This window comes from Heteronotia binoei, chromosome 1 (genome assembly GCF_032191835.1).
Source record: "Heteronotia binoei isolate CCM8104 ecotype False Entrance Well chromosome 1, APGP_CSIRO_Hbin_v1, whole genome shotgun sequence".
Classification (NCBI taxonomy): Eukaryota; Metazoa; Chordata; class Lepidosauria; order Squamata; family Gekkonidae; genus Heteronotia; species Heteronotia binoei.
Window position 1 is genome coordinate 20,897,319 of NC_083223.1, and position 27,002 is coordinate 20,924,320.

At 46.2% G+C, this 27,002-nt stretch overlaps 1 protein-coding gene across 7 annotated transcripts; it reads left to right on the forward strand.

The window, feature by feature from the left end:
- On the forward strand, positions 1-26,510 carry PHF11 (PHD finger protein 11). Of its 7 annotated transcripts, none has more exons than XM_060231938.1 (12): positions 72-259; positions 7,547-7,651; positions 9,302-9,489; positions 10,507-10,652; positions 12,413-12,520; positions 13,134-13,267; positions 17,106-17,152; positions 18,356-18,420; positions 20,960-21,026; positions 22,205-22,327; positions 24,794-24,865; positions 25,616-26,510. In XM_060231938.1, the coding sequence occupies exons 4-12, from the start codon at positions 10,545-10,547 to the stop codon at positions 25,753-25,755; spliced, it is 864 nt and encodes a 287-aa protein (XP_060087921.1). In that variant the 5' UTR covers positions 72-259; positions 7,547-7,651; positions 9,302-9,489; positions 10,507-10,544; the 3' UTR covers positions 25,756-26,510. The 7 variants fall into 7 exon arrangements, with proteins under 7 accessions (XP_060087949.1, XP_060087929.1, XP_060087921.1 ...); XM_060231956.1 differs by having other exon boundaries at positions 25,628-26,510; XM_060231993.1 differs by having other exon boundaries at positions 25,978-26,510.
- Positions 26,511-27,002: the final 492 nt, after the last annotated feature.

Sequence of the window (27,002 nt, forward strand, 5' to 3'; positions counted from 1 at the left end):
AGCAGCAGCAGCAACAGCAACAGCAGCCTCTTGCAAAGGGGAAGTCACGTTTGTCAGCTTCCCCGAAAGCAAAGGGGTGGGTAGGGCGCTCATGGCGGGGACTGGAGGGAGAAATTGGCTTCCTAACGAGGAGAGGAGGAATCTCCCCCCACCGGGCGAGAGGTGGAGCTCTGGGCGGCGCTGAGGCTGTCGGGCCTGGCAGGAGAAGAGGAGCTGCGTGAAGACGAGGAGGAAGAAGCTGCTCCGTTTCTCTCGTGGGGTAGGAGAGATGCAGGGCCGCCTGGGCAGCTCTCAGGGGAAGGGAGAAAGGCCCCCGGGTCGCCTTCAGAGCCGGTCCCATGGAGAGAGCTCCGGCCGCCTCTTCCTCCGCGGCCGCTGCCCGGGGGTGGGAGGCTGGGGGTTGCCTGGCTGCCTCTCCTTTGTCGTCCCAGTTGGGAGGCCTGCAAGAGGGGAGTCGCGTCGTCGTCTCGGCTTCTGCCCCCTTGAGAGTTTGGGGGGCTCTGCCTGGGAAGGGAAGGGAAGGCGGGCAGGGCTGGGGAGGGGAAACTAGTGGATTTCGTGGTTTTGGGCCACCGGCCCAGCCGCCTCCCAGGAGCCAAAGTTTTGAGACGGTTCTGCTCCTCTGCAAGGCGGGTGGGAATGCCGGCTGTGGGGCAGCCTCGGCCTCTGCAGGGTGTGTGTTTGCAGGGCGAGTGGTTGGTCGCTGGGGGAAAGGGTGATTAACATGTGGAATTCACTGCCGCAGGAGGCGGTGTTGGCTACAAGCATGGGCAGCTTCAAGAGGGGATTGGATAAAAATATGGAGCAGAGGTTCATCAGTTGCTATTAGCTACAGTATGTGTGTGTGTGTACACACATATATTGGCCACTGTGTGACACAGAGTGTTGGACTGGAGGGGCCACTGGCCTGATGCAACAGGGCTTCTCTTATGTCCTTATGTGACACAGAGTGTTGGACTGGATGGGCCATTGGCCTGGTCCAACAGGGCTTCTCTTATGTCCTTATGTGACACAGAGTGTTGGACTGGATGGGCCATTGGCCTGGTCCAACAGGGCTTCTCTTATGTCCTTATGTGACACAGAGTGTTGGACTGGATGGGCCACTGGCCTGATCCAACAGGGCTTCTCTTATGTCCTTATGTGACACAGAGTGTTGGACTGGATGGGCCACCGGCCTGATCCAACATGGCTTCTCTTATGTTCTTATGTGACACAGAGTGTTGGACTGGATGGGCCACCGGCCTGATCCAACATGGCTTCTCTTATGTCCTTATGTGACACAGAGTGTTGGACTGGATGGGCCACTGGCCTGATCCAACAGGGCTTCTCTTATGTTCTTATGTGACGCAGAGTGTTGGACTGGATGGGCCATTGGCCTGATCCAACATGGCTTCTCTTATGTCCTTATGTGACACAGTGTGTTGGACTGGATGAGCCATTGGCCTGATCCAACAGGGCTTCTCTTATGTCCTTATGTGACACAGTGTGTTGGACTGGATGGGCCATTGGCCTGATCCAACAGGGCTTCTCTTATGTCCTTATGTGACACAGTGTGTTGGACTGGATGGGCCATTGGCCTGATCCAACAGGGCTTCTCTTATGTCCTTATGTGACACAGTGTGTTGGACTGGATGGGCCATTGGCCTGATCCAACATGGCTTCTTTTATGTCCTTATGTGACACAGAGTGTTGGACTGGATGGGCCATTGGCCTGATCCAACATGGCTTCTCTTATGTTCTTAAGGGGACTGCATGGAGCGCTAGGCCTAATCCAGCAGCCAGCAGGGCTCATCTAGTGTGCAGAGATAAGAGTGCGGCCCAGGATAGGTGGCAGGGGGTGGCCCAGAGCAGGGGTGGGCCAACTGTGGCTCAGGAGCAACATGTAGCTCTTTCATACATATTATATGGCTCTCAAAGTCCCCACTGGCTTGGAGAAAGTATTTCTCTCTCTAAATCATTTCTCCAACCCAGCTGGGGGCTTGGAGAAAGCATTTAAAGTTGATTTTCCCCCACCTTTCTTCCTTCCCTCCCTCCATTCCTCAAACATCTGATGTTCCTGTCTTGCAGCTATCAAACATCTGAGGTTTATTCTATGTGGCTCTTACATTAAGCAAGCTTAACATAACGGCTGCGCACCTGGGCTTATGTTAAGCAGGTTTGGCCATCCTTGGCCCAGAGCAGACCCCCCCGCCCTCCAAAAGCCCACCTGATCAGTCTTTCATTAAAGCCCTGTTCACATGGTACAGCGAACCTGCATATATCCTGCCTATACAGGTACATTGTAAGAAAGCGCCATTGTGATTTTTTTACAAATGAAACCAGCAACCCTACCTGGATAAAAGGTGGGGTTTCGATCACATGTTCAGCTTTACATGGGTTGACTGTAACATGAGAATCATTCAATGCATGTGTAAAGAATAAGTGAGCGTACACTGAATGCATACATGTATTCAGATGTAACTTATGAAGAGCTTTTTAAGAGCATCCCAAATGACATGCCTACCACGTTTGTGTTCCTGTGGTGCCAAGGGGTTGTTCCCAGAAAGGGAATAAAGCAAAACCCCAGTGTCACCTTAAAGTCTAACAACATTGATTGTAATAGGAGCTTTACCTTTTTCAGCCCACTTTCTCAGATAGATGAGAAGTGGGGGTTACATGGGCTGTCTGGAAAGGGGGCTTTGACTCCTGAAAGCTGTGCTATTGCAATCAATGTTGTTAGGCTTCAAGGTGATACTGGGCTTTTGTTTAAATTTTTCTATGTCAGGCTAACTCAGCTACCCCTTTGCAACTCACACGGGGAGACTTCTTCCCCATTATTATTTCCCACAGTTGACTTTAGCCTGTCCATCTGTATCCTCAGGTGGGTCACAGAGTCCTTCCTGTCAGGTCATGGCCCCGTTTAGGAAAGCCATATTTATTTGTGCTCGTTTTTGGAAGGTCTGTTTATTCTTTTCTTTAGGGGCTAAACTCTTTGAACTGTGTACAGAGGCACTGTTGACACATGATGGCATATACCTCACTGGAGGATGTTCCTAAGGAGAATATGCTCAAAGGTGATGGTTGACTTATACCAGGGCAGAAGGACTAGTGTGGTGTAATGGTTAAAATGCTCTGCTGGGAACAGGGAGACCCAGATTTTAATCCCCATTTTGCTGGGTACCAATCACTGCCTTTCAACCAAACCTACCTAACAGTGTGATGTGATGGCTAAAAAGGCAAAAGCAATTTTGGGCTGTATCAGCAGAAGTGTGGTTTTAAACAGTTTTTATTGATAACATATGGTAACAATTTCCATTAATAACTTCTTTTCATCTATCCCATATGCTTCTTTCTAATCACCCCTCCCCCCGTTACTTGACCCCCGCCAGTGTTATTTACTCAAAATACTAACATTAAAAGGTACCCTTAATTCCTAAGAACGAAAATTAATATTATTCTTTCTTCTAAAGTTTAATCATTATTAAAAAGCCGTATATGGCCTGGGACCTGCCTACCTGAAGGACCGTCTCTCATCACACGTTTCCCAGAGAGTACTGAGGTCTGGGACTCAAAACCTTCTCACCATCCCCGGGCCTAAGGAAGTCCGTCTCAAGACAGCCAGAGACAGGGCCTTCTCCACAATGGCCCCTACATGGTGGAACCAGCTGCCGGAAGAGGTGAGGGCCCTGCGGGACCTTGCTCAGTTCCGCAGGGCCTGTAAGACAACCCTCTTCCGGTTAGCCTACGCCTGACTGGGAAATAAATGTAGCTTATTAGACTTCTGTGACTCATATGGTATAGATTTAATGTTAAAATTTTAAGGTTTTTAGGTTTTTAAATGTTTTAACTTTTAAATGTAATAATTTTGAACTTTGTTTTATTGTTTTATTGGTTGTTGTGAGCTGCCCTGAGCCACTTTGTGGGAAGGGCGGGATATAAGTTATAGAATAAATAAATACATAAATAAATCATTATTAAAAATTGTCCAATGTCCTTTTACTTTCCACTCGTCTTCTACATAACTTCTAAATTTTTTCCACTCCCTTTTAAAATCTTCTAAATCATAGTCTCTTAAAGTTCTTGTTAATTTGTCCATCTCACTCCATGTCATAACTTTTACAATCCAATCCCATTTTCTGGTATTTTTTCTTGCTTCCATAACTGCGCATATAGTGTCCTAGCAGCTGAAAGCAAGTACCAAATTATAGTTCTATCTTCTTTTGGAAATTTTTCCATTTGTAATCCCAACAGAAAAGTCTCTGCAGCTTTCTTGAATTCATATCCCAAGATCCTAGAAATTTCTTGTTGGATCATCTGCCAATACTTTTTCACTGTTTCACAAGTCCACCACATATGGTAGAAAGAACCTTCATGTTTTTTACATTTCCAGCATCTGTCTGGCATCTTGTTATTCATCTTTGCCAATTTTTTAGGAGTCATATACTATCTATACATCATTTTAAAACAGTTCTCTTTAATACTCTGACATGTTGAAAGTTTCATAGAGTTCTTCCATAAATATTCCCATGTATCCATCTGTATTTCTTTATTTACATTTATTGCCCATTTAATCATTTGAGATTTCACTACTTCATCTTCTGTAGACCATTTTAAAAGTAACATAAGTTTTTGAAATTAATTTTTCATTATCTCCAAGCAGAACTTTTTCCATTTGTTTGCTCTCGTCTTATTCTTTCAGTTTTAATATCGTTTTCCACCAAACTCTATTTGTTGCATTTGAAACCAATCGTATTTGTTATTCAACTCCACAGCAGTTTTCAATTCTATTTTGCCACTTTGTATTTTTAATAATTGATTGTATGACAGCCATTTTTCCTCACCTATCTCAGCTGTTATTATCACTTCCTCTGGCACTATCCATAATGGTTTTCTTTAATCACCATATTTCTTATATTTCATCCAGGTATTCAACAAATTATTTCTTATATAATGGTAAGAGAAAAAACTATCCCTCTTTTTCTTCCCATAATACATAAAAGCGTGCCAGCCGAATTTATTTCCATGACCTTCCAACGCTACAAGTTTTTTATTCAACTGCATCACCCAATCTTTTATCCACACTAAACAAACTGCTTCATGATATAATCTTAAATCTGATCATTGGAATCCTCCTCTTTCTTTAGCATCTATTAAAACTTTCATTTTAATCCTTGGTTTCTTCCCAGCCCATACAAATTCCGAAATCTTTCTTTGCCATCTGTTAAATTGTTGCCAAAATCCTTCTTTGAACTGGTTAAACAAGAAAACCTAGAAGACATATGGAGAAAATTTAATCCTGAAGTACGAGATTGTATCAGCAGAAGTATACTGTCCAGATCACATGAAGTGATGGTATTGCTTTACTTTGCTCTGGTAAGACCTCACCTGGAGTATTGTGTTCAGTTTGGGGCACCACATTTTAAGAAGGATATAGACAAGCTGGAACGGGTCCAGAGAAGGGCAACAAAGATGATGAGGGAGACAAAGTCCTATGAAGAAAGGTTAAAGGAGCTGGGCATGTTTAGCCTGGAGAGGAGGCGGCTGAGAGGTGATAGGATCACCATCTTCAAGTACTTGAAGGGCTGTCATATAGAATTGGTGTGGAATTGTTTTCTGTGGCCCCAGAAGGTAGGACCAGAACCAACGGGTTGAATTTAAATCAAAAGAGTTTCCGGCTCAACATTAGGAAGAACGTCCTGACCATTAAAGCAGTTCCTCAGTGGAACAGGCTTCCTCGGGAGGTGGTGGGCTCTCCTTCTTTGGAGGTTTTTGAACAGAGGCTAGATGGCCATCTGACAGCAATGAGGATCCTGTGGATTTAGGGGGAGGTATTTGTGAGTTTCCTGCATTGTTCAGGGGGTTGGACTAGATGACCCTGGAAGTCCTTTCCAACTCTGTGAATCTATGATTTTACCTCATGGGGTGGTTATGAAAATAAAATATTGAAGAGGGAAAACATGTACACTGCCCTGAGCTCCTTGGAGGACAGGTGAGATGAGGAAAATTGAGGAGGATACTCTACAGCAGGGGTGGCCAAGCTTGCTTAATGTAAGAGCCACATAGAATGTGAGGAAGGAAGGAAGGTAAACAGATGGGGGAAGGAGAGGTGGAAAGAAATCAACTTTAACTTTAAATGCAGAGACAAGCCTGTTGATGGGGCGGTGGGGGCTTCAAGAGCCATGTAATATGTGTGAAAGAGTCACATGCGGCTTGAGAGTCACAGCTCGACCACCCCTGATCTACAGTAACCGTTGAGATTTTCAGATTGTTCTGGGAGATGGATAGGAGAGCAATTATAGATATAATGATGGTAAGGATTTTTGTTGTTGTTTGGCACAGGCCGTGATATCACTCCTCAGCTGTAAAATGCAAAGTAAATATTTGCCAATTTGGATTCCACTTTTATTGATCACATCCAGTGTAAACATTCACAGGAGGTACAAAATAGTGGACCCAAACTGCCTTTTGTAACTTTATACTGGTTTTCTTATTGCAGCAGAGCTATTTGGGAACCGGTGAATTATTTGCAGATGTTCTGAAAATTAGATGGGTGGGAATTTTCTCAGTGACTTGGATGGGAGCCCCATTTAAGAGCAGGATGCAAGTGGGAAAGTCCACTTTGCCACCGGAATGCCAACAAGGAAGTGAAAGGTAATTGACATTCAGTCTCCTCCTCACTGTGCACCCAAGGTAGATCCAGGCGGGCAGCCGTGTTGGTCTGAAGCAGTAGAACGAAGAAGGGGTCCCGTAGCACCTTTAAGGCCAACAAAGTTTTATTCGGAATGTAAGCTTTCCTATGCTTGCATACTTCTTCAGACAATGGAATGGGGTGCAGCGAGCAGAGCTATGTATAGCTGGCAGGGAGTGGTTAAGAATGCAAAGTGGTACGAAGTTAGAATCCAATGGCAAAAGAGTGAAATCACCAAATTGAAAGAACATTTGCTATCCAGGCCAAATGATCTTTCGATTTGGTAATTTCACTATTTTGCCATTGGATTTTAACTTTGCATGCTTAATCACTGCCCACCGGCTATAAGTAGCTCTACTCACTGTACCCCATTCCATTGTCTGATGAAGTATGCCTGCATATGAACGCTTACATTCTAAATAAAACTTTGTTGGTCTTAAAGGTGCTACGGGAGTGGACTCCTATTGTGCACACAAGAGCTTGACTAGCTCCTGGGCAGTGGACCAGGAAGAAGAGAAGAGAGACCTCCCGGCACTTGGAAGGCAACCCAGAATGGTTGGTTTGGGTTGACAGTGCAGGGCCAGGTCACCTCTTCATTCTGGCAGTGCCGCTGAGGCTGCACAGAAGGTTACTTCTGGCTTGACGCTTGGGTATTTGTCAGAACACTGCACTGATCAGCCCAAAGTGTTGGACGTCTGATAGCATAATCATTTGCACTCCCACCCCAATACATGCTTTCCAGGTTATTAGTTGTCCTGCTTACCTAGTATTTAACCTCATAACATAGATTTATATACTGTTCAAGAATTTTGCTTGGAGTGAAATAATATCTTAAATCACACTAAAAGAGGTTGAAATGGAATTTCTTTACTTTTTCAGGCTGGTCTTCAGGCTGAGCTGTCCAGGTCTACATGGTCGATACTTTAAAGTAGGGTGTGCAAGAAACCTGCACTTGCCCATTTACATAGTCAAGCCAAGAGACAGGTACTGTTTACATTGTGAATGAATCAAGCTTCCTTCTAGTGCTTTGAATTTTTGACTCTGTTGAAATGTGACACCACTGGCATAACTGTGCCTTAACTTCAACTTCTGATGAACTGGAGAAACAGGTTAGTCTCCCCCTTCGTCTTAAATATGCTGTGGTGATATAGCATCAAAATAAACTTCCTTTGTGACCATCATAAACGATCTGCTAAATCGTGGCTGCAGAAATATTTCAGATCTTTAAGGTTTCAAATTCCTGGGCACCAGGCATTTTTCTAGGCAAATGCTCTATCCTGGCTCACCTTGGGAAACTGGGATTCCCCTCTGCCACCATTGTGCCAAATGGCTTTCAGTGGATTTTTAAAGTGTGAACTCACTGCAAGATGGTTACAGGATCTGGCAGGTGGTTCTGTAAAGAATGGCTGGACTCTTCTGGACCCTGTTGGGCAAGATTACATAGAGATCTGGAGAGAATTGTCACCACTCTGTTGGATTTACCACTCTTTGTCTGATCTCGAGAAAAGAATGAAACCTTAATTCTCTTGACATTTTGAGTTTCCTGTCTGTTGCTGGGGTTCAGTACCAGGTGCTGGTTCAAAGCCCTTTGCAACCTGGAACCTGCATACCTATTAGGCCATCCCTCCCATTGTGAACAAAGAGCCCCGTGGCGCAGAGTGGTAAAGCTTCAGTATTGCAGTCGGAGCCCTCTGCTCATGACCTGAGTTTGATTCCAGCAGAAGTTGGTTCAGGTAGCCGGCTCCAGGTTGACTCAGCCTTCCATCCTTCCGAGATTGGTAAAATGAGTTCCAAATGTCTGTTCTCCCCCTGCACACCATCCCTGTGGAACTGCCTTCCCGAAGGTGTTGGGAAAGAGATCCCTTCCTAACAAGTTTCAGGTGTATGTGTGTCTGCACCTGGAAGTCATGGCGACCGCCGGCGACTGACCCTTACTGGGGCCTGGAAGATATTCAGAGAGGTGGCTGAATAAATCCTGCCCCTGCCTCCAGGTTCTGGTATTTCAAGGAGGTCTCCCATCCAAGTACTTGCCAGGATCGACCCTGCTTAGCTTCTGAGATCTGACAAGGTCGGGCTTGCCTGGGCTATCCAGGCCAGGGCAACTGATTGCCACTTCTGATTGGCAGACTGGGTGACAAGGAGATGCTCTCTCATTGTTAGTGTGTGTGAAACCATGAGATGCAGTTTGCGGTGTATTCCATACAAAAGATATCCCAGGTGAAGTGACAGCTTATTCATGTCAACTGAGTAATCATCCACTTCTCTCCTGGAGACAGGCTTGCTACTAATCCAGTCTATATTGGAAAGTGTTAGGAAAGATTCCCAACAATTCTCAAAGCAAAATTGTTACTGCTTCTTAACTATGGTTCACCTGAAGCTTTTCATCTACACCCTTTCTCTCTTTCTCTCTCTCCCTCTCCCTCTCCCTCTCCCTCTCCCTCTCCCTCTCCCTCTCCCTCTCCCTCTCCCTCTCCCTCTCCCTCTCCCTCTCCCTCTCCCTCTTCCTCTCCTCTCCTCTCCTCTCCTCTGTTCATGACACATGGGCATTCCTGAAATAGTAGCAAGCTTCCAAGATATTTGGGTGGGACTTCTGTGCTATTTTCTGACTGCAGCTTGTTTTTTGCCCTTTGTCAGGTATGCCTGTGACCTAGCATGTTTCTAACTGTATGTCCCAGCAATATTGTCTTGCTCATGAGGTTGAAGGCAAGTCCCAGGCCACAGCAGCTCGCTCAGCAAGGGTTCTAGGATCCCCATTCCAAGTCATAGTCCAGAAGCACACTCCAGGGTCAGGTAGCAAGGTTCTCAGAGCTTCAACAAGGCAGGTAAGTGGCAAGATTGCCAGCAGCACTGCAGACAAGTTGCTCCCACACTGGCTGCCGCCTTGTATAGGGAATTTCCCTGGGTTTCCTGTTAGGCTTTTCCTCACAAGCTGAGTCAGCATCTCTACTCATGATGAATGCTGAAGCTCAGATCCTGTGGTGACTTACTTGTCCTGGCATTTCTTTAGCAGACGGGGCCGCCAGGCACTCCTGCTCTGGTCTATGCCTTAGCCCTACCCTTTTGTTTTCTCTGCTCCTGGGGTGTTTTGGAAGACCATGGTGGGTCTGGTCGTGGGCAGGTGCATGCTGGGAGGCGCCAGTGCTGGCTCAGGGTCCCCTTGGGAAGGCTGAAGCACTTTATCTTTAGCGGCCCAGTTTGAGGTTGACTACATCCTACCAGCCCGTTGGCTTCAGCTTTGAGACTGTGGTAATCTAGTTATGTCACTATATGTATAAACTGTATGGCTCTAACTGTTTTAATTATTGAATTTTTCATTATTGTGTTATGGGGTGGGGTTTTTTTTGCTATAATCCACCCTGAACTCGCTTGTGGGAAGGGCAGAATAAAAATCCACCAAATAAATAGATAAATAAATTAGAAAGTCTGCCAGGGTAGGGTTAGGGGGTGGGTTGTCTTCTTCCTCCAAGGACTCTTCTTCCCATGGTAAACCAAAGGCGGTCCATGAGAGATATGCCGTTGGTTCTCAGTGGCTCTGAGTCCTGTATATTTTCCCTGTTTGCACAGCTGGGAGCAGCCACCCTCTTGAAGATGCCACATTCATATTTTATAAGAACACCAAAGGCACGAAGTGTTTTCTTCCCTTCTAGAGGTTTGCCAAAGTCTGACCTGGACGCCTGCATTGCTGGTCAAAATGTAATTGTCAGTTAATCAGAATTTCAGAAGCAAGGCTGCTTTAAAGTATCAACGCTAGTAATTTAACTTCCTTGAGCCAAAGGGGGGGGGGGGGGAGATTTACTGTCATGTCAGTCTTTAAAATCTTCTCTTTTTTTTTTCCTAAGGTGAAATAACATAAGAGTTCAGCGGCACCATAAAGATAATGGCGAAGATGTTAAGAAGACAGTGTGCATTTTGCCCAGAGGACGAAGAATGTTCCATTATGTATGTCGCTGAAGGACAGAATCTTGCCGTTCATCAAGACTGCTTGGTGAGGTTTGCAGTGACCTCCTACCTGTGAGCGATAAATGGCTGGAAAACTGAAAATGCCCAAAGGTCTCTTTCAGGACAATCCATGACAAGTGCATATAATTGATGTGTGATGTGCTTTGTAGCGATAGAGCACTGCTACTGGGACAAATAAAAGTGGCTAAAAGGGTCAGGGCAGTGGTGTCGTTGAAACTGGACAGGGGGAGCACCTCATTGCCGCTGATGTAAGTAATCCATGTTGGTTGAAAGGCCAGGAGATGGAATCAGAGCGGGCATGTTGCCTCTCTTTACGGTGCAAAATGGACTTCTATAAGTCATGTAGATTGGCATGACTGAATAGCGGAGAAGACACCTGTTCCTAGTCTTTTGAAGAGCAAAAAATGTAAGCACTGTACAGCTACGCTGTACAAGCACATCCGTTACCCCATCTGTGGTAAATGTGCCCAGTGGTTTGAAGGAGAGGTGAAAAGGTCAACTTCATCAGGTCAAAAGGACAATATATGAACATATGAAGCTGCCTTATGCTGAATCAGACCCTCTGTCTATCAAAGTCAGTATTGTCTGCTCAGACTGGCAGGGTCTCAAGCTGAGGTTTTTCACGCCTACTTGCCAGGACCCTTTTTAGTTGGAGATGCCGGGGATTGAACCTGGGACCTTCTGCTTACCAAGCAGATGCTCTACCACTGAGCCACCATCCCTCCCCTGACAATAGAAGGCATACACCTGTTGAGAAGCAATGAACAGTTTGCATCTAGGTGAAGAAATGTGTCTTAGATTTAAGAGCTGCCCACTATGTCTTTAAAAATACTTAACTTTTTTTTTAGTAGTTCCCAATCTTTCAATTTTTTCCATTGGAAGACTTGGCAGGGGGAGAGCCCTCCAAAAAAAGTGGAGGGGGGGGACTGGTTCCCCCCCATTTTTTTCCCTGGGTGTTTTTCCCCCCTGGGTCTTTGCATCTCTAGGCTGCTCCCTGTATCCTTGCACTAGCTGACTGAAGCACTGAGTCCAGAGGTGGGGGAGATGAAAGGCCGCCTCTGTGAGCAGGTTACCTCAGTTCTTCAGGTTTAGAGTGGGATGAGATGAACACAGATAAGGTGGCTGATTCTTAATCAGACCACGGGTCCTTCAAGATCAGTATTGCCTGCTTGAGACTTTTAGCCACTCTCCAGGGTCTTTCAATTCGCTTACATCCTGATCCTTTTACCTGGGGACTGAACCTGGCAGCTACTGCATGCCGAGCAGATGCTCTGCCTCTGAGCTCTGGCCTCTCCCTCTGAGCAGCTAGATGCTGCCTTGCAGTGCAGTGCATTCTTGAACAAACCCTGAGGTTTTTGGGTGGCTCGAAGTGAGTGAGCCTTTTGCTCCACGGTGGCTAAAATCCAAGAGTGTGTATAGTTTAGAGCAGGGGTGGAATTTTAGCAGGAGCTCCTTTGCATATTAGGCCACACACCCCTGATGTAGCCAATCCTCCAAGAGCTTACAAGGCTCTTTTTTGTAAGCTCTTGGAGGATTGGCTACATCAGGGGTGTGTGGCCTAATATGCAAAGGAGCTCCTGCTAGAATTCCACCCCTGGTTTAGAGTGGTTGTTTGTAGATGAGTAAACTCACCAAAGAAACTTCTGAATCAAAGACAGTGAATTCGAATCCCTTGCAAATTCTAGTTGCTGTTTCTTACTGCTTCATCTTTATAGTAAATCCTGCAAAATTATTATTATTATTATTATTATTATTTAACTTTTGTTTCCATTTTTCTTTTTTTAGTTATATTCCTCTGGATTTGTGGAATCTGAAGAACATAACCCTGAAAACCTTGATATAAGGTTCGATGTGTCCTCAGTTGTGAATGAACTAAAGAGAGGAAGGAGGCTGGTGAGTCATCTACTGGTAGCACTTTAACAGTTAAGCACTGAAGTTCCTAAGGATCTCCTGTAGGTGACTCCTACAACTGACTTGCTGCAGAGTGATTTATTTGTCTCACGTGAGATTAGTCCCATCTCAGTAAGAGTAGTTGGGTAGCGTATGGATTTTCCAGATTCTGATAGACAAGATGCAGTCGCTTTGAGGTAATGAGAATTTTCAGGGAAGGGGAGAAATGGGTGTTGAGCTGATTGGAGGGGGGTGGGGGCTTCACCAAGGGCAATTTCCCCAGAGCCCTGAGGAGACAGCTTCACAACTGTTTTATTTACTTTATCGAAATCCTGTCTTTCTCTCCCAGTGAGAGCACAAGATGGCTTACATCGTTCTCTTCTCCTTCGTTTTATGCTCACAGCAACCCTGTGATGTTAAGCTAGGTTGAGAGCGTGTGACTGACCCAGCAATCTTCCATGGCAGAATGGAGATTTGAACTTGGATCTCCCAGATCCTAGTCTGACACTTTAACTACTAAACCTTGATGGCTTGCTACTCCTGAAAAATCTTTATTTCCTAATGATGGATACTAAACTTCAACTAAATATTAGCCTTGCGATCCCTGTTGTTGCAGATGTGTAATTTCTGTCGCAAGAAAGGAGCCACCGTTGGGTGTGAGGTGAAACACTGTCGCAGGAGTTACCATTATTTCTGTGCTCTGTGTGATGACGCTGCAATAGAAACAGATGAAGTGCAAGGCATTTATCGGTATTTAACAAAACCTATTCTGAATTCTGTACCACCATCAACATTTTATCTCGGGTGGCCTCTTCCATTTATTTGTGGTTTGGAACCATCGCTTTTGTGGCGCTGAATAAAAAATGCTTTCTGGTAAAAGGAGCCTGTTTGATGGCTAGGCAATATCAGTGAATCCAAACAATCCCAGAGTGTCATGAAATAGAGCTGATCATCAGCAGTGTAAATCTTTGGTATCTGTAGAATTAATGCTAAGCCCAAGGCCCTGACTTGGATAACCCAGGCTAGCCCAACCTGGTCAGAACTCAGAAGCTAAGGAGAGCCAGTTTGGTGTAGCGGTTAAGTGTGCGGACTCTTATCTGGGAGAACCGGGTTTGATTCCCCGCTCCTCCACTTGCACCTGCTAGCATGGCCTTGGGTCAGCCATAGCTCTGGCAGAGGTTGTCCTTGAAAGGGCAGCTGCTGTGAGAGCCTTCTCCAGCCCCACCCACCTCACAGGGTGTCTGTTGTGGGGGAGGAAGGTAAAGGAGATTGTGAGCCACTCTGAGACTCTTCGGAGTGGAGGGCGGGATATAAATCCAATATCTTCATCTACTTCACAGGGTGTCTGTTGTGGGGGAGGAAGGGAAAGGAGATTGTGAGCCGCTCTGAGACTCTTCGGGGTGGAGGGCGGGATATAAATCCAATATCTTCATCTACCTCACAGGGTGTCTGTTGTGGGGGAGGAAGGGAAAGGAGATTGTGAGCCGCTCTGAGACTCTTCGGAGTGGAGGGCGGGATATAAATCCAATATCTTCATCTACCTCACAGGGTGTCTGTTGTGGGGGAGGAAGGGAAAGGAGATTGTGAGCCGCTCTGAGACTCTTCGGAGTGGAGGGCGGGATATAAATCCAATATCTTCATCTACCTCACAGGGTGTCTGTTGTGGGGGAGGAAGGGAAAGGAGATTGTGAGCCGCTCTGAGACTCTTCGGAGTGGAGGGCGGGATATAAATCCAATATCTTCATCTACCTCACAGGGTATCTGTTGTGGGGGAGGAAGGGAAAGGAGATTGTGAGCCGCTCTGAGACTCTTCGGAGTGGAGGGCGGGATATAAATCCAATATCTTCATCTACCTCACAGGGTGTCTGTTGTGGGGGAGGAAGGTAAAGGAGATTGTGAGCCGCTCTGAGACTCTTCGGAGTGGAGGGCGGGATATAAATCCAATATCTTCATCTACCTCACAGGGTGTCTGTTGTGGGGGAGGAAGGGAAAGGAGATTGTGAGCCGCTCTGAGACTCTTTGGAGTGGAGGGCGGGATATAAATCCAATATCTTCAATATCTTCATCTTCTATTTGGATAGGAAACCAGCAGAACAGGGTTGCTATGCAGAGGCAGGCGGTGGCAAACCACCCGTGAATGTCTCTTGCCTTGAAAATCCTGTGGGGGTCACCATGAGTCAGCTCTCGCTTAGCGCAAAAAAGAAGCCCATCGGTGTCTTCCCAGCTTTCCTAAACCCTGGATTGCTGTGGATTCCAGCTATGTGGTGGAAGAGATTAGAAGTTAAGAGCTATTTCTGTGCAGATGTCTCACAAGGAAATAAGTTGCAGAGATCTTTGTAAAAGCCAGGAATAAAAGGGATTACTGATTTAGGCTTACGCTAAAAATTGCAGTGAAATGTGCTTATCAAAATGTGTATTAAGTGATACAGCATGAGAAAACGTCGGCCTTGTTAGAAAGGAGAAGGCCTGGAAAAACTGGGAGAGAGAACCCATTTTTTGATCGAGGGAGGCAGGTTTTATTAAATACTTGCTCTTTTAAAATAAGAGCCCCGTGGCGCAGTGTTAAAGCTGCAGTACTGCAGTCCTAAGCTCTGCTCACGACCTGAGTTCGATCCCCGGTGGGAGCTGGGTTTTCAGGTAGCCGGCTCGAGGTTGACTCAGCCTTCCATCCTTCCAAGGTCGGTAAAATGAGTACCCGGCTTGCTGGGGGGGAAGTGTAGATGACTGGAGAAGGCAATGGCAAACCACCCCGTAAAAAGTCTGCCGTGAAAACGTTGTGAAAGCAACGTCACCCCAGAGTCGGAAACGACTGGTGCTTGCACAGGGGACCTTTCCTTTCCTTTTAAAATGGAAGAGATATGTGTTTTCCAAAAGGGTTTTAAAACGTTTTCACTATTCATTAATCCCCTACAGTGCTTTCTTGTAATTGTTTTACACAGTTTCCGGTGTTCTGTGTTTGCAGTCCCTGTCCATTACAGATGCCCACCGCTTCCAAATCCTGTTACCTGCTTCAGATCCCTCCAGCTTCTGTGGCTTGTGCAAAAAACAAAACACTTTTTATTTATTTTTGCAAATAGAGACTCCAAACAGTGAACATGAGAATGTGCAGAGAAACTTATTTTAATCAGTGCGACTCTGAAAAAAAAGTTTAGAATTGGCAACTGTTGCTCTGAATCACACCGATTCTGATTAGAGTAAGACACTTGAGATGGGGGTTATTTACATATTGCGAGATATTGCGGGGTATTACATATTGCTGACATTGCATGATAAAGGTTTCATGTGGCTTATTTTATAGGGCAGGGGAGGGGAACGTCCAGCCCGAGGGCCATTTACAGCCCTCGAGATCACTTGGTCTGGCCCTCAGGGATTGCTGTGCCAAGCTGAGCCATGTGGCAGCCTCCCTGGGGCCCAGCTGGCCAGTGAGGATCGTGGGGTCCAGCTGTACTGTGCAGCAGCCTCCCTAGGGCCTGGCTGGCTGGCAGGGATCATGGGGCCCAGCCATGCTGCATGGCCGTCTCCCTTGGGCCTGGCTGGCTGGCCAGGATCGCTGTGGGGCCTGGAAAAGTCAGTTGATAAATTTTAAGTTGATAATTTTGTATGGCCTGCAAATGATGTTATAAATATCCAAATGGCCCTTGGCAGAAAAAAGGTTCCCCACCCCTGTTCTAGGGGAAAGAGCAAATACAGTGTGACAGAGAGTTAGAATTTTCTTCTTGAACATATGAATGTCTTCTACTGAACTGGACCTTGGTCCATCAAAAACAATATTGTCTATTCTGACTGGCAGCGCCTTTCCAGGGTATCAGGAAAAGTCTTCCACATCTGCTTCCACTTGACCCTTTTTTCCTGGAGATGCTGGGGTTTGAACATGGGACCTTCTGTATGCCAAGCAGATGCTCTACGAATGAGCCACAGCCCCTGTAGCAAAGCAAAGGTTGCTGTTCGCATTTCCTGTAAAGACCTGAGGCAGATCTTTTGTAATTTGGCAGCTGAATAAGAGGGAAATATCTTAACACTCTTAAGCCAAGGGAAATTTCTGAATTTGTTTTTACTAGGCAATTTTTAAGCCTTATTCTCTGGACTCGTGTGGAAACACTTATATGAGCAAGGAGCCAGAGGCCAAGTAGAGCAGAACCAGAGAACGGTTATCAAGAGCTTAGGTGAACGGAGGCTGTGGTCTTGAACACACCGTTTTTTTAAATGCATGGGACGTGCTTCTAATCAAACATGACTAGGGGCAGCCTTGGAGTACTGAATGCTAAAAAAAAAAATACAATGTCATAGTCTAAAGAAATTTGTCGAATTGAAATGAATTTTTAAAAAATGCATTAATCTCTTAAGAAGCGATTGAATCAAATCTTCCAAGGGAATATTGCTAGAATTTTGAGACATCTTGTATTTCCATTGTTGAATTCCTTTTTCAGAATTTTCTTAAAGCAATGAACAGGGGCACTGTACTTGGTTCCTCCTAAGCCAAATGCTTCTTCTACTGAAATAATATCATTTATATATTTGTTTTACTAATCAGTGAGCACTGCTGTATTAATCTTGTGTATTTTCTCTCACAATTTCCCCAACATTTTAGAGTGTTCTGTCCAAATCATGACCCAGATAGGAAGGCCAACCTGTACGGTGAGTTTCTTTTCATTGTAACGTTGTCTACAGTTCGTGTTGGACCAGCTGCTTGGTTTTGAAGCACATTGTGTGGGAAAGTAGGCCTCAGTTGCCATCCAACAGATATGCCCAGGAGGGACGTTTTGATCTCAGCTGCTCTTAAGGAAAAGTCATCTTTTCCTTACTCCCTGTGTTGATGTAGCACTTGGTGTATTTCCTGAGCCAGGCTGCCTTCTCAGGCTTCAGACTCTTTGGGGCTTGCTAAAACAGTCCCCCCCCCCCATTGAAGACACGTGTGTACCCATCACTGAAACTACCTGTCATATAACTGTGTAAAAAACACTCTATGGGCTGTTTAAAACCTAATTTGTATTTCTCCTACTCCACTAAACAACTTAGGAAAACCCAAGAATACCCACTAAAACTTTCCAGAGCCTGGCTTGCTGGAGGAACCTGTTGATTTGGACCAGCATGGGCTTTTCATTGTGGAAGAGTTTCCTTCCAGTGGTGGTTTCTTGTTGTTGTTAGGCTTCAAATCCAAACTAGTCATAACTAGTGGGGTGGCCTGTATATGGGTGATCATATTAGCCATAGTTAGCATAATTTAATCTTGGTTTAATGGGAGGCCTTATCAAGGGGTGTCCAATCAAACACTACCAACCCAAATAAACCAGCCTTAGGTTTCTGGGAACTGAGTGGGAATCTCTGGTTTTGTGAATGCACACACACCCCTCCAATAATTCTTAGTGTTTCCACTCCCAATAATACTGGGATTGGTGATTGTGTCAGGGAGGCAGCTACAGAGGAGGATTATGGGCCCCAAAGGGTCTGTAGCTCTTTAAAGTTGAAAGGACCGTTATTTTTTTTACAGGCTGAGGACCTGATCTCCAGAGTCCAGGTCCACCTATAAGTCCTGCATAGTCCAGATATACCTATAGAAAATAATGGTCCTTGAAAGTTTAAAAGGGCCCATTTGCTGCAGACCAAGTGGAGCAAGGTTCTGGAAGCTAAGCCTTCCTTCCTGCCTGCCTTCCTTCCTTCTCTTCTTACCTCCCTCCCTCCCTTCCTTGTTACTGGGGATGGTTAAGCTCTCCAGAAAAGTCAGAAAGCTAAAGTGGGGCAGCTGCCCTCTGTGGTTTTTATGGTATATCTTGTGCTATGAAGTATTATAAAACGTTGGCCTTTTATACTATACTTATTATTGCTTGTTGACATTTCTAGATGAGGACACTAAAAGGGAAAAGTCGCCCATTACAGTGCAGTCTTCATCTGCTAGGAAAAAAATGGTAAAGTATAGCCAAACACTTACTGAGTTCTTTCTTGATAGCTAGATTCGAGTCCTGTAGCACTGTGAAGACGGACAGGATGGGGTGGGTGGGTAATAAACACCTGAGAATTAGTGCTCCCTTTGCCAGATACCCTTCTTGCTTGACAAAGGGAACTTTGACCCTCAAAATCTTACACGCACACCCAAATCTTGTCCGTCTCTAAGGTGCTACTGGACTCAAATCTAGCTGTTCTACTGCAGACTGATATGGCTGCCCTCTGCAAATGAATTCTTGATGCTGATCCTCTAAGACTCTTCAGCTGCCACATTTTATACCAGCTTCCTCCCTCGGCCAAGCATATATGGCTCCATGTGATACGGTGTTCCCTGCAGCATAATAAAGCAGGGCCCTCCCAAAAGTAATTTGCTACGTTGCTTTTACTCCTGCTGACCAGCCTTACTCTTTTTGTCTGGGAAAAGTTGGGCTGCCTCCCCCCAGCAATACGCATCGGCATTCCACCCTCTGGTTGAGGTAGTCTCCCCCCTCCCCACAATTCTTGGTTAAATATGTCTTTCGAGATCATAATAGTTAGGAGCTTTTTTTTGAGCAGGAACGCACAGAAATGTAGTTTCAGCTAGCTTGGCGTCAGGGGTGCATGGCCTAATATGCAAATGAGTTCCTGCTGGACTTTTTCGTCCAAAAAAGCCCTGGTTACACATCCACCTCTGTTTTATCTCTGGAGCTCTAAACCTAGAACAGGATAAAAGTACATGAAATGAAAGGTTTGGGATTCTCACACTACTTCCTTTGCGGGCGATTCTAAAGCCATTTGTGCTCTTTTAATTAGGAAACACTGTAAAATATTAATATATAACATAATCAACCATCAGTGGTATGTAGTCATTATCCCCATATTCTCAAACAGTTGTTTAAAATTGGAACCGATAGCACAAAAGTGAGCGTTTGCTTTTCCTGCTATCGTTCTGGAATGAGATTTCTCTATTCGTGGTTCAGCCCCCTGTTTTTTTGTGTATAACAGACTTGTTTAGATGCAAGTGCAATCCACCCCAGTCCTTTTCAAGCAATCCGCAATCTTGTGGTTTTTAGTGGTGAATTCATTGAAAATTCCAAATCTGGGAAAGCGAGCAGGGAGGGCATCACTGGCTCTTCCTCCTCCTTTCATCTGCTGAATTGATCTGTGTAGGGCAAGTCACATTTGTGAAATATGCGGACTTCTTTTTTTGATATTGCAAGCTGCTTTGAGCCTGAGAAATAGCAACCAAGTGAAATACACGGGAAGGGGGAAGTCGAAGTCAGATCGGTAGCCCTATGGGTACTGTGAGATGAGAGCAGTCACCGACTCGAAGAGATGTGAAATCATGCAGTGAAGCTTCAAAAAAGCCTTAAAAGGCTTAAGGTTTCTAGAGAAGCCCGTACGCGTCTATGAACTTTTATAAGGATTTTTCTCACCTCCAAGAATCTTCGGACAAGCCTCTGCACTCAGATGCAACGTGAGGAGGTGCGTCTTCTTCACCTCTAATACGGCAAAGCAGGAATAAACACCGAGGGAAGAGAGAAAAGAATTACGGTCGAAGGACTGGGTCTTTAAGAGTGTAACAAGTTTTTGTCGAGTAGCTTATCCTGCTCTTGTATGTTCTGTTTCTGCATGAATATATGTTGTGTATGAAATTTTGGTGAAACAATTTGATATTTAGTTCAAGTCTTTGGAGTGTTCTGCAGTTTTGTGGGACATTTTGCACGGCGGCTTGCTTCCTTGACTTCCCCCTTCCCGTGTATTTCACTTGGTTGCTATTGAGCCTGAGAAATGCAGATGAAGAGTGCCCTAATCTTTCTGAAATATTGACCCTTCTGTGTAGCTGATGCCCTTTCAGTGACCATGGAAGCAGCCTCCGCCTGCACTGCTATATCACCATCCCTTCTGTAGCTCTTTTCAAAGGGGTGCGGGTGGGAGATTTTTCATGCGCCTGAGCAGAAATATTGTGCTGCTGGCCCATGAAGCATGTGTTAGGGATACTCCCTCTAAGCTGTGGAGTCTTGTGAGCACAAGTTCTACTTCGTGGGCGACTGGCATTAAAGTGGTGAGCTGCGGCATAAATTAGTTAGCTCTCGGGCCATTTCTCCTGAGCTGATTAAAAAAAAAAAAGGTGTGAGCTGGAGGTTAGAAAACTGCGCTAGCTCACACCAACTCAGCTTAGAGGGAACGCTAGTAGGGAGTGGAATCCATCCTCCAAAAGGGAGAGGCCAGGAATCAAGGCTACTTGGGCAGAGCTCCAGGAGGTCCATTGTATAGAGGTGACCTTGCTTTCAGCCAGCATTTATGTTAATGCTGCCACCCCTTTTGTTCTTGTTTTTACAGATTGGAACAGGAAATGCACAAGCCAAAATTGCTTGGAGACAGTTTTAGTTCCAGACTGTTGCCCAGAGGTGTTTGTTTGGGGGAAGGGCTTCCCTCGGGAGAATAAGACGTGTCGCCACTGGTAGCTTGGATGGTGGGATGCTAATAAACAGGCAAACTTTATAATTTTTTTGTTGGCAGAGTGAAAAGGAGAAGATCGCAGAGGACAGCCTGCAAGCCTTAAGGAAAAAACAGGAGCGGCAGAAAGGTATATGACAAGGGTGGACAAACTTGCTTAACGTAAGAGCCACATAGAATAAATGCCAGATGTTTTGAGAGCCATGAGACAGGAGCGTCAGATGTTTGAGAGAAGGAAGGAAGGAAAGGAGGGAAAGCAAATAGATGGGGAAGAGAGAGGTAGAAAGAAAGCAACTTTGAATGCATCCAAGCCACTGGCTGGCTTGGCTTGGAAAAGTGATTTAGAGAGAGATTTGCCTTCTCCGAGCCAGCTTCGAGAGCCACACAATATGTGTGAAAGAGCCACATGTGGCTCCCAAGCCACAGTTTGGCCACCCCTGGTCTATGACTTTTGCTATCTCTTGACACTGATGGATCAGAACAGCCTGTGAAAGGACAGCATCTCTTTGGATGGTGGCATCCCATTGTTGAGATCGGTGGCCAGATGTTGCTCTCGCTACAGCACAGCACTGTTCCCAAACACAGCAAGTAAGAATATGACATGAATGAATGAATAGCATGGTGGCACCTGACTAAAGTAAAGGGATGCACTGTGGGATTTGTTGGGGAATAAGGCTATTCTGCCCTTGATTAAGAATCAAGCCTGCTTTCGCCCATTTTACCCAAAGGAGCTCAGCAGTGTTGCATGGTCCTGCTCTCCCCCGTTTTACCCTCACAGCAGCCCTGTGAAGCAGGCTAGGTTGTGTGCCTGTCTCATGGGTAAGGAGCGAGAAAATGAGGGATTCTCTATTGTTTTAGAGTAGTTGCTGTCCTTGAGTAATAGAAAGCCTGGAGAACAGAGAGGGAAAGTGGGTGGAGCTTTGTATGCCTCTGCACTGTGGTTTGCTGTGCCAAGTAAGGGGGGGGGCCTGGCCAATGACAGCCTCAACTCTGATAGGGACAGTCAGTCATAAGCTACTCTCTTGTTGAAACTTAAATGGCACGAGAGGAGGCAGGAAGAGTTTGTTTCTGAACTCCTTTGTTAGCCTTGTGGAGAAATGCAAGGTCCATTGGCAGAACTCTGGCAGAGCAATGTGGTGGAAACAGAAGCCGTTGCCTCTCGAAAGGAAATGTTCCTGGGCTTTTGAACGTGGGCCTTCAAGCATCTCGGAAATCACGTGTGACTTTAGTAAAAGGTTTTCTAACAGCGGCAAGCGACAGAGCCAGGAAAGCGATTCCACTAAAGGTGCATTTCTTTCTGTTACTTAGTCAGGGTAGAGTTCTTGAGGAAATGCAAGCGGGCTGGGCTTCTCGATGAAATCTTCGAAGAGATGCTGGACACCCTACACCTGGCGCAGGAAAAGCTGATGGACGACAACACTCCAGATGCAGGTACTGCAAGCAGGCCCGCTTTCCTCACTGCCCCTCTTGAGGCAGCCACCTGCAAACAAGAGCCTTTTGCTCAGAGGAAGAGAAGGGCCGACTCACCTATCACAGTCTAGCTTCCTGGTCCACACTGAGCAAATTCTGAATGCCTCAAGCGTTGGACTCCTCCCCCCTTGCAGGAACAGGATACGTATCTGCTGTTAAACCAGAAATGAGCAAGTACCCGGTAGTTATTCATTACAAAAGTAAGAGTGAAAACCTCAGTATCTAGATTTCAGATCCCTTTTCTGATAGATCTCTTCAGGGGGTTGGTTTGGGAGGAAATGATTATTTTTGGCCTCACTTAACTTGGGGGAGGTTGAGTTACTGACCTGCCATTATGCAGGGCCTTTTTGGTAGGAAAAAGCTCAGCAGGAACTCATTTGCATATCAGGCCGCACCCCTGATGCCAAGCCAGCCAGAACTGCATTCCTGCTCAAAAAATAGCCTTGCCATTGTGGAATTTGAGTATCTGATGAAAAATTATGGAATCTGAGTGTCTGATGAAAAACGTGTCTGATCTTGAGAGAAGTCTCTCTGGGAACATCTTTGATGGTTTTGCGGGGAGGGGGTATTTTTTGTAGTTTGTGTGTGTCTCTGCACCTGTAAATCATGGCGACTTCTAGTGACTGACCCTTACTAGAGGTCTGGAGGACAGCTGGATAAAGCCTGCCCCCGCCTTCCTGACTTGGTATTTCAAGGAGGTCCTCCTATCCAAAGTACTAACCAGAGTCGATCCTGCTTAGCTCCTGAGATCTGACGATAGAGCTTGCCTGGGCTCTCCAGGTCAGAGCAAATATCTTTGGTGCTTGATGCAGACCAGCTAAAGGCTGGTGTTAAAATGCAGTGACCTGCAGCCATGGAGAGTGCGTTTCCCTTCCGTTGCATTCCCAAATCTGTTGCTTGAGATGGACTGTCTCGCCCTGCCAGCTACTCTGCTCTTGGTCCAGTGAGAAGTGAAACCCACTTAGCAGTCTGGATGGGCAGCCCCAGCCCCTCTTCCAGTAAAACAAAATGCCACCGTTGTTGTTCAGTAGGTCAGCCTGAATATATTTATGTGCCAGATCTGGGGATTGTGCAGCAACCTCAGGCTTGTACCTTTTCATTTTGCCATGGCAGGCAGGGAATATAAATTTTCCCATTCTGCTGGAATATTTTTTGCACGATGAAGCTTCTGGGGCCTTGGATTGATTCCCCACTAGCCTTATGCCGCTCTCACACTCCTCTCCTCTGCGGGGCTCCTGTCAGATTTTACACTATCTGCCCTCGGGCTGCAACTAGCTTCTTCGTTTTCGTGCGGCAAACAGAAACTGTTTTTTTGAGGATCTTGTTTGCTGCGCGAAAGAGGCAGAGCGAGTTGCAGCCCCGCAGAGGAGAGGAGCGTGAGAGCGGCATAAGGCTAGTGGGGAATCGATGTTGATGTCATTGCTACTCAATTTAGAGCAATTCAGCTAAAAAGCATAACACTCGAATGTGCAAGTTTTAGACTACCGTATTTTTCGGACCATAAGGCGCTCCTGACCATAGGATGCACCTTCCTCCTGGGGGGTGATCCGCTGCCTCCGCCTCCGATCCCGGTGCTTCCCCCGCGCCTGCCTGCCTGGCCCCAGCTTCTTCCAGCAAGCGCTGGGATTGCTCCACGCTGCCCCCACCGCAAACCGAGCGCCGGCTGCAGAGAGGGCAGCGTGCTTCCTCCGTGCCTGTCTGCCTGGCTCCAGCTCTGACACTTACAGCAAGCGCCAGGATCGCTCCCTCTGCCCTCCGATCCCAGCGCTTGCTTTAAGCATCAGAGCTGAAGCCAGGCAGACAGGCATGGAGGAAGCACCCGCCCCCTCCGCAAACCCAGCGCTTCGCGAGCGCCGGCTGTGGAGGGGGCGGCGTGCTTTCTCCGTGCCTGTCTGCCTGGCTCCAGCTCTGATGCTTAAAGCAAGCGCTGGGATTGGAGGGCAGAGGGAGCGATCCTGGCGCTTGCTGTAAGCGTCAGAGCTGGAGCCAGGCAGACAGGCACGGAGGAAGCACGCTGCCCTCTCTGCAGCCGGCGCTCGGTTTACGGTGGGGGCAGCGTGGAGCGATCCCAGCGCTTGCTGGAAGAAGCTGGAGCCAGGCAGGCAGGTGCGGGGGAAGCGCCGGGATCAGAGGCGGAGGCAACGGATCGCCCCTCCCCCCCCCGAGGAAGGTACCTTTGCTCCATAAGATGCACACACTTCCCCCCCACACTTTTTTTTGGGGGGGGGGAGTGCGTCTTATGGTCCGAAAAATACAGTATATCTCATCCTTAATAATTCTGGGCCTAAATTTCGTTCCCAGCTTGGATTAAAATGGAACACACCTCGCTAATGCAAATTGATAGTTCCTGACACTAAAGTCAGTGTCAAAACAATACTTTTCTCTGATACAAAAATGTTTCTCTTTTTTTTGTCTTTTTGCCCTCAGAATATGAAGAGACGGTAATATCCCTTTTTGACTGTGGCTTGTTTGAAAACATTCTTGCAAATACACATTCCGGTAGGTATGAAACAAAGTCCATCTCTGCTGCAAGTGTAGAGGCAGGGTGGCCCTTAAATTGCTAGGCTAACCCTGAGGCACAAGGGAGCCCTCGAGCGTATCACTCACTGGCACAACTGAGGTGTTGTGAGATAGTGTATTCTCAAGTCCAACTGAAATAGTGCTCTTCAAGATAGTGGAGTCAGGTTGGCCTCTTCCCCCCAGCACCTGCTGAGTGTTGACATGTTTGTTTTGAGGGCTGGAAACAGGAGCTCTTGCTGCCTGCCAGAGGAATCCTACCCGCTATTTCTGGCATAAGTAGCAGTTTGTTTCCCCGTGTCATGGTTTCCATGAAAGTTTGAAATCTTGAAAATTTCCAGCTTGTCACCATTTGAAGAAGATGACCGCAGATTTATACCCTGCCCTTCTCTCTGAATCAGAGACTCAGAGCAGCTTACAATCTCCCATATCTTCTCCCCCCACAACAGACACCCTGTGAGGTGGATGGGGCTGAGAGGGCTCTCACAGCAGCTGCCCTTTCAAGGACAACCTCTGCCAGAGCTATGGCTGACCCAAGGCCATTCCAGCAGGTGCAGGTGGAGGAGTGGGGAATCAAACCTGGTTCTCCCAGATAAGAGTCCGCGCACTTAACCACTACAGCGAACTGGCTCTCCTTGTAGCTAGTTAATGTGGCTATCTCTAGAAGTCTTATGTCATCTAGCAGTCTATTGATAGTGCTCTTCAACAAATTGCATTGCATTTATTAATAAGCATCTTATACAGGAACAGAGGAAAAAATTCAGGAACTACTGGAAACGCGGAAAAGACTGGATACCCAGATAGAGCTTCTAAAAGATCTGAAAGTTGTGCTACCTGCTCCAGAAGATGCGTCTAACTGTACTTCTGAATAACCAGCATTTTTTTTGCAGTACAGCTCCTGTGTTTTCTCTCGACTTTAGAATACACAGGCGGCCATCTACTGGCTGGCTTTTCATACCTCTTTCGTGCTGTCCTTTCCTGTGGCTTGAGAGAGATGGGTTTTTTTACAGGAAAAAACAATCATTTTGTATGCCGGCTGCCCTGTCCAAGCATTGTGACTCCTTCCTTCCTTCTGTCTACACCCAACCTGACAGGCAATCTGCTCAGTTTACCGCAGGCTGTCTTCTGACCAGTCGTAGAAGATGGTACTGACCAATCGCCTTGGCCCTTGAAGGTCTTCACAAACGGAGCTCTGCCCCGCCACCTCTGTAGCTTGCACCGGAGACTCTGGCAAACGACTTGTGCTAACTTTCTGACACTTCACTTCCTTCCTATTTGTTCCTCAGGACCCATGAACAGGATGTAAGAGAGACGAGGAATCATGCTTGTATGACTGTCCAAAGAGAATCGGTCAAATCTTGCACTTTTTACGTATGTTTTTTAATAGAACGCAATGTGTAAAAATTCAAGTGGTTGTAACTGTGACTGAGGGCAGGGCGTTCGTTGGGTATGGATCCCAGCAACGACTTGGCCTCATCCTGTGAAAATGTGTTTTAAGCAAATCAGAAGTTTACAAGTGTAGGCATTGATGTATTAAAGATTATTATGCCCAGAATCCTTTAAATACTGATGCATTGCTTAGGTATACAATTGCAAAATGTTTAATAAAAGATCTTTTATAATAAAAGTACATGGTAGTTGTTGAGGGCCTTCCAGGCTGTCTTTTAAAGCTAAAGGGTAAATACTGGAACTGTATCCTCATTTTGGCAGGTGACTGATAACATGTAAGGACATAAGAGAAGCCATATTGGATCAGGCCAATGGCCCATGAAGTCCAACACTGTCACACAGTAGCCAGAAAAACAGCTGCCATCAGGAAGTTCACTAGAAGCTGTCCCACTGTGCCCCCCCCCAAGCAGCAAGAATACAGAACATCACTGCCCCAGACAGAGTTCCATCTATACCCCGTGGCTAATAGCCACTGATGGACCTCTGCTCCATATGCTTATCCAATTCCCTTTTGAAGCTGTCTATGCTTGCAGCTGCCACCACCTCCTTTAGATGAAGTTGACAGAATGTCAGCCAGAGCTGTTGGTTTTGACAGACTCAAGCAGCCAGACTTAATGTTTTCTAAGTATGAGCATCAAGCTGATAGGCTCATATGCATACTCTACCAGGC

Bases quoted from the DNA above. Each gene is read 5' to 3' on its own strand.
- PHF11 (XM_060231946.1), top strand. From the start codon at position 10,545: ATGGCGAAGATGTTAAGAAGACAGTGTGCATTTTGCCCAGAGGACGAA. The intron at 21,027-22,204 runs GTATATGACAAG...TCTGTTACTTAG, and splicing joins AAAACAGGAGCGGCAGAAAG to TCAGGGTAGAGTTCTTGAGG. The intron at 24,866-25,615 runs GTAGGTATGAAA...TTTATTAATAAG, and splicing joins TCTTGCAAATACACATTCCG to CATCTTATACAGGAACAGAG.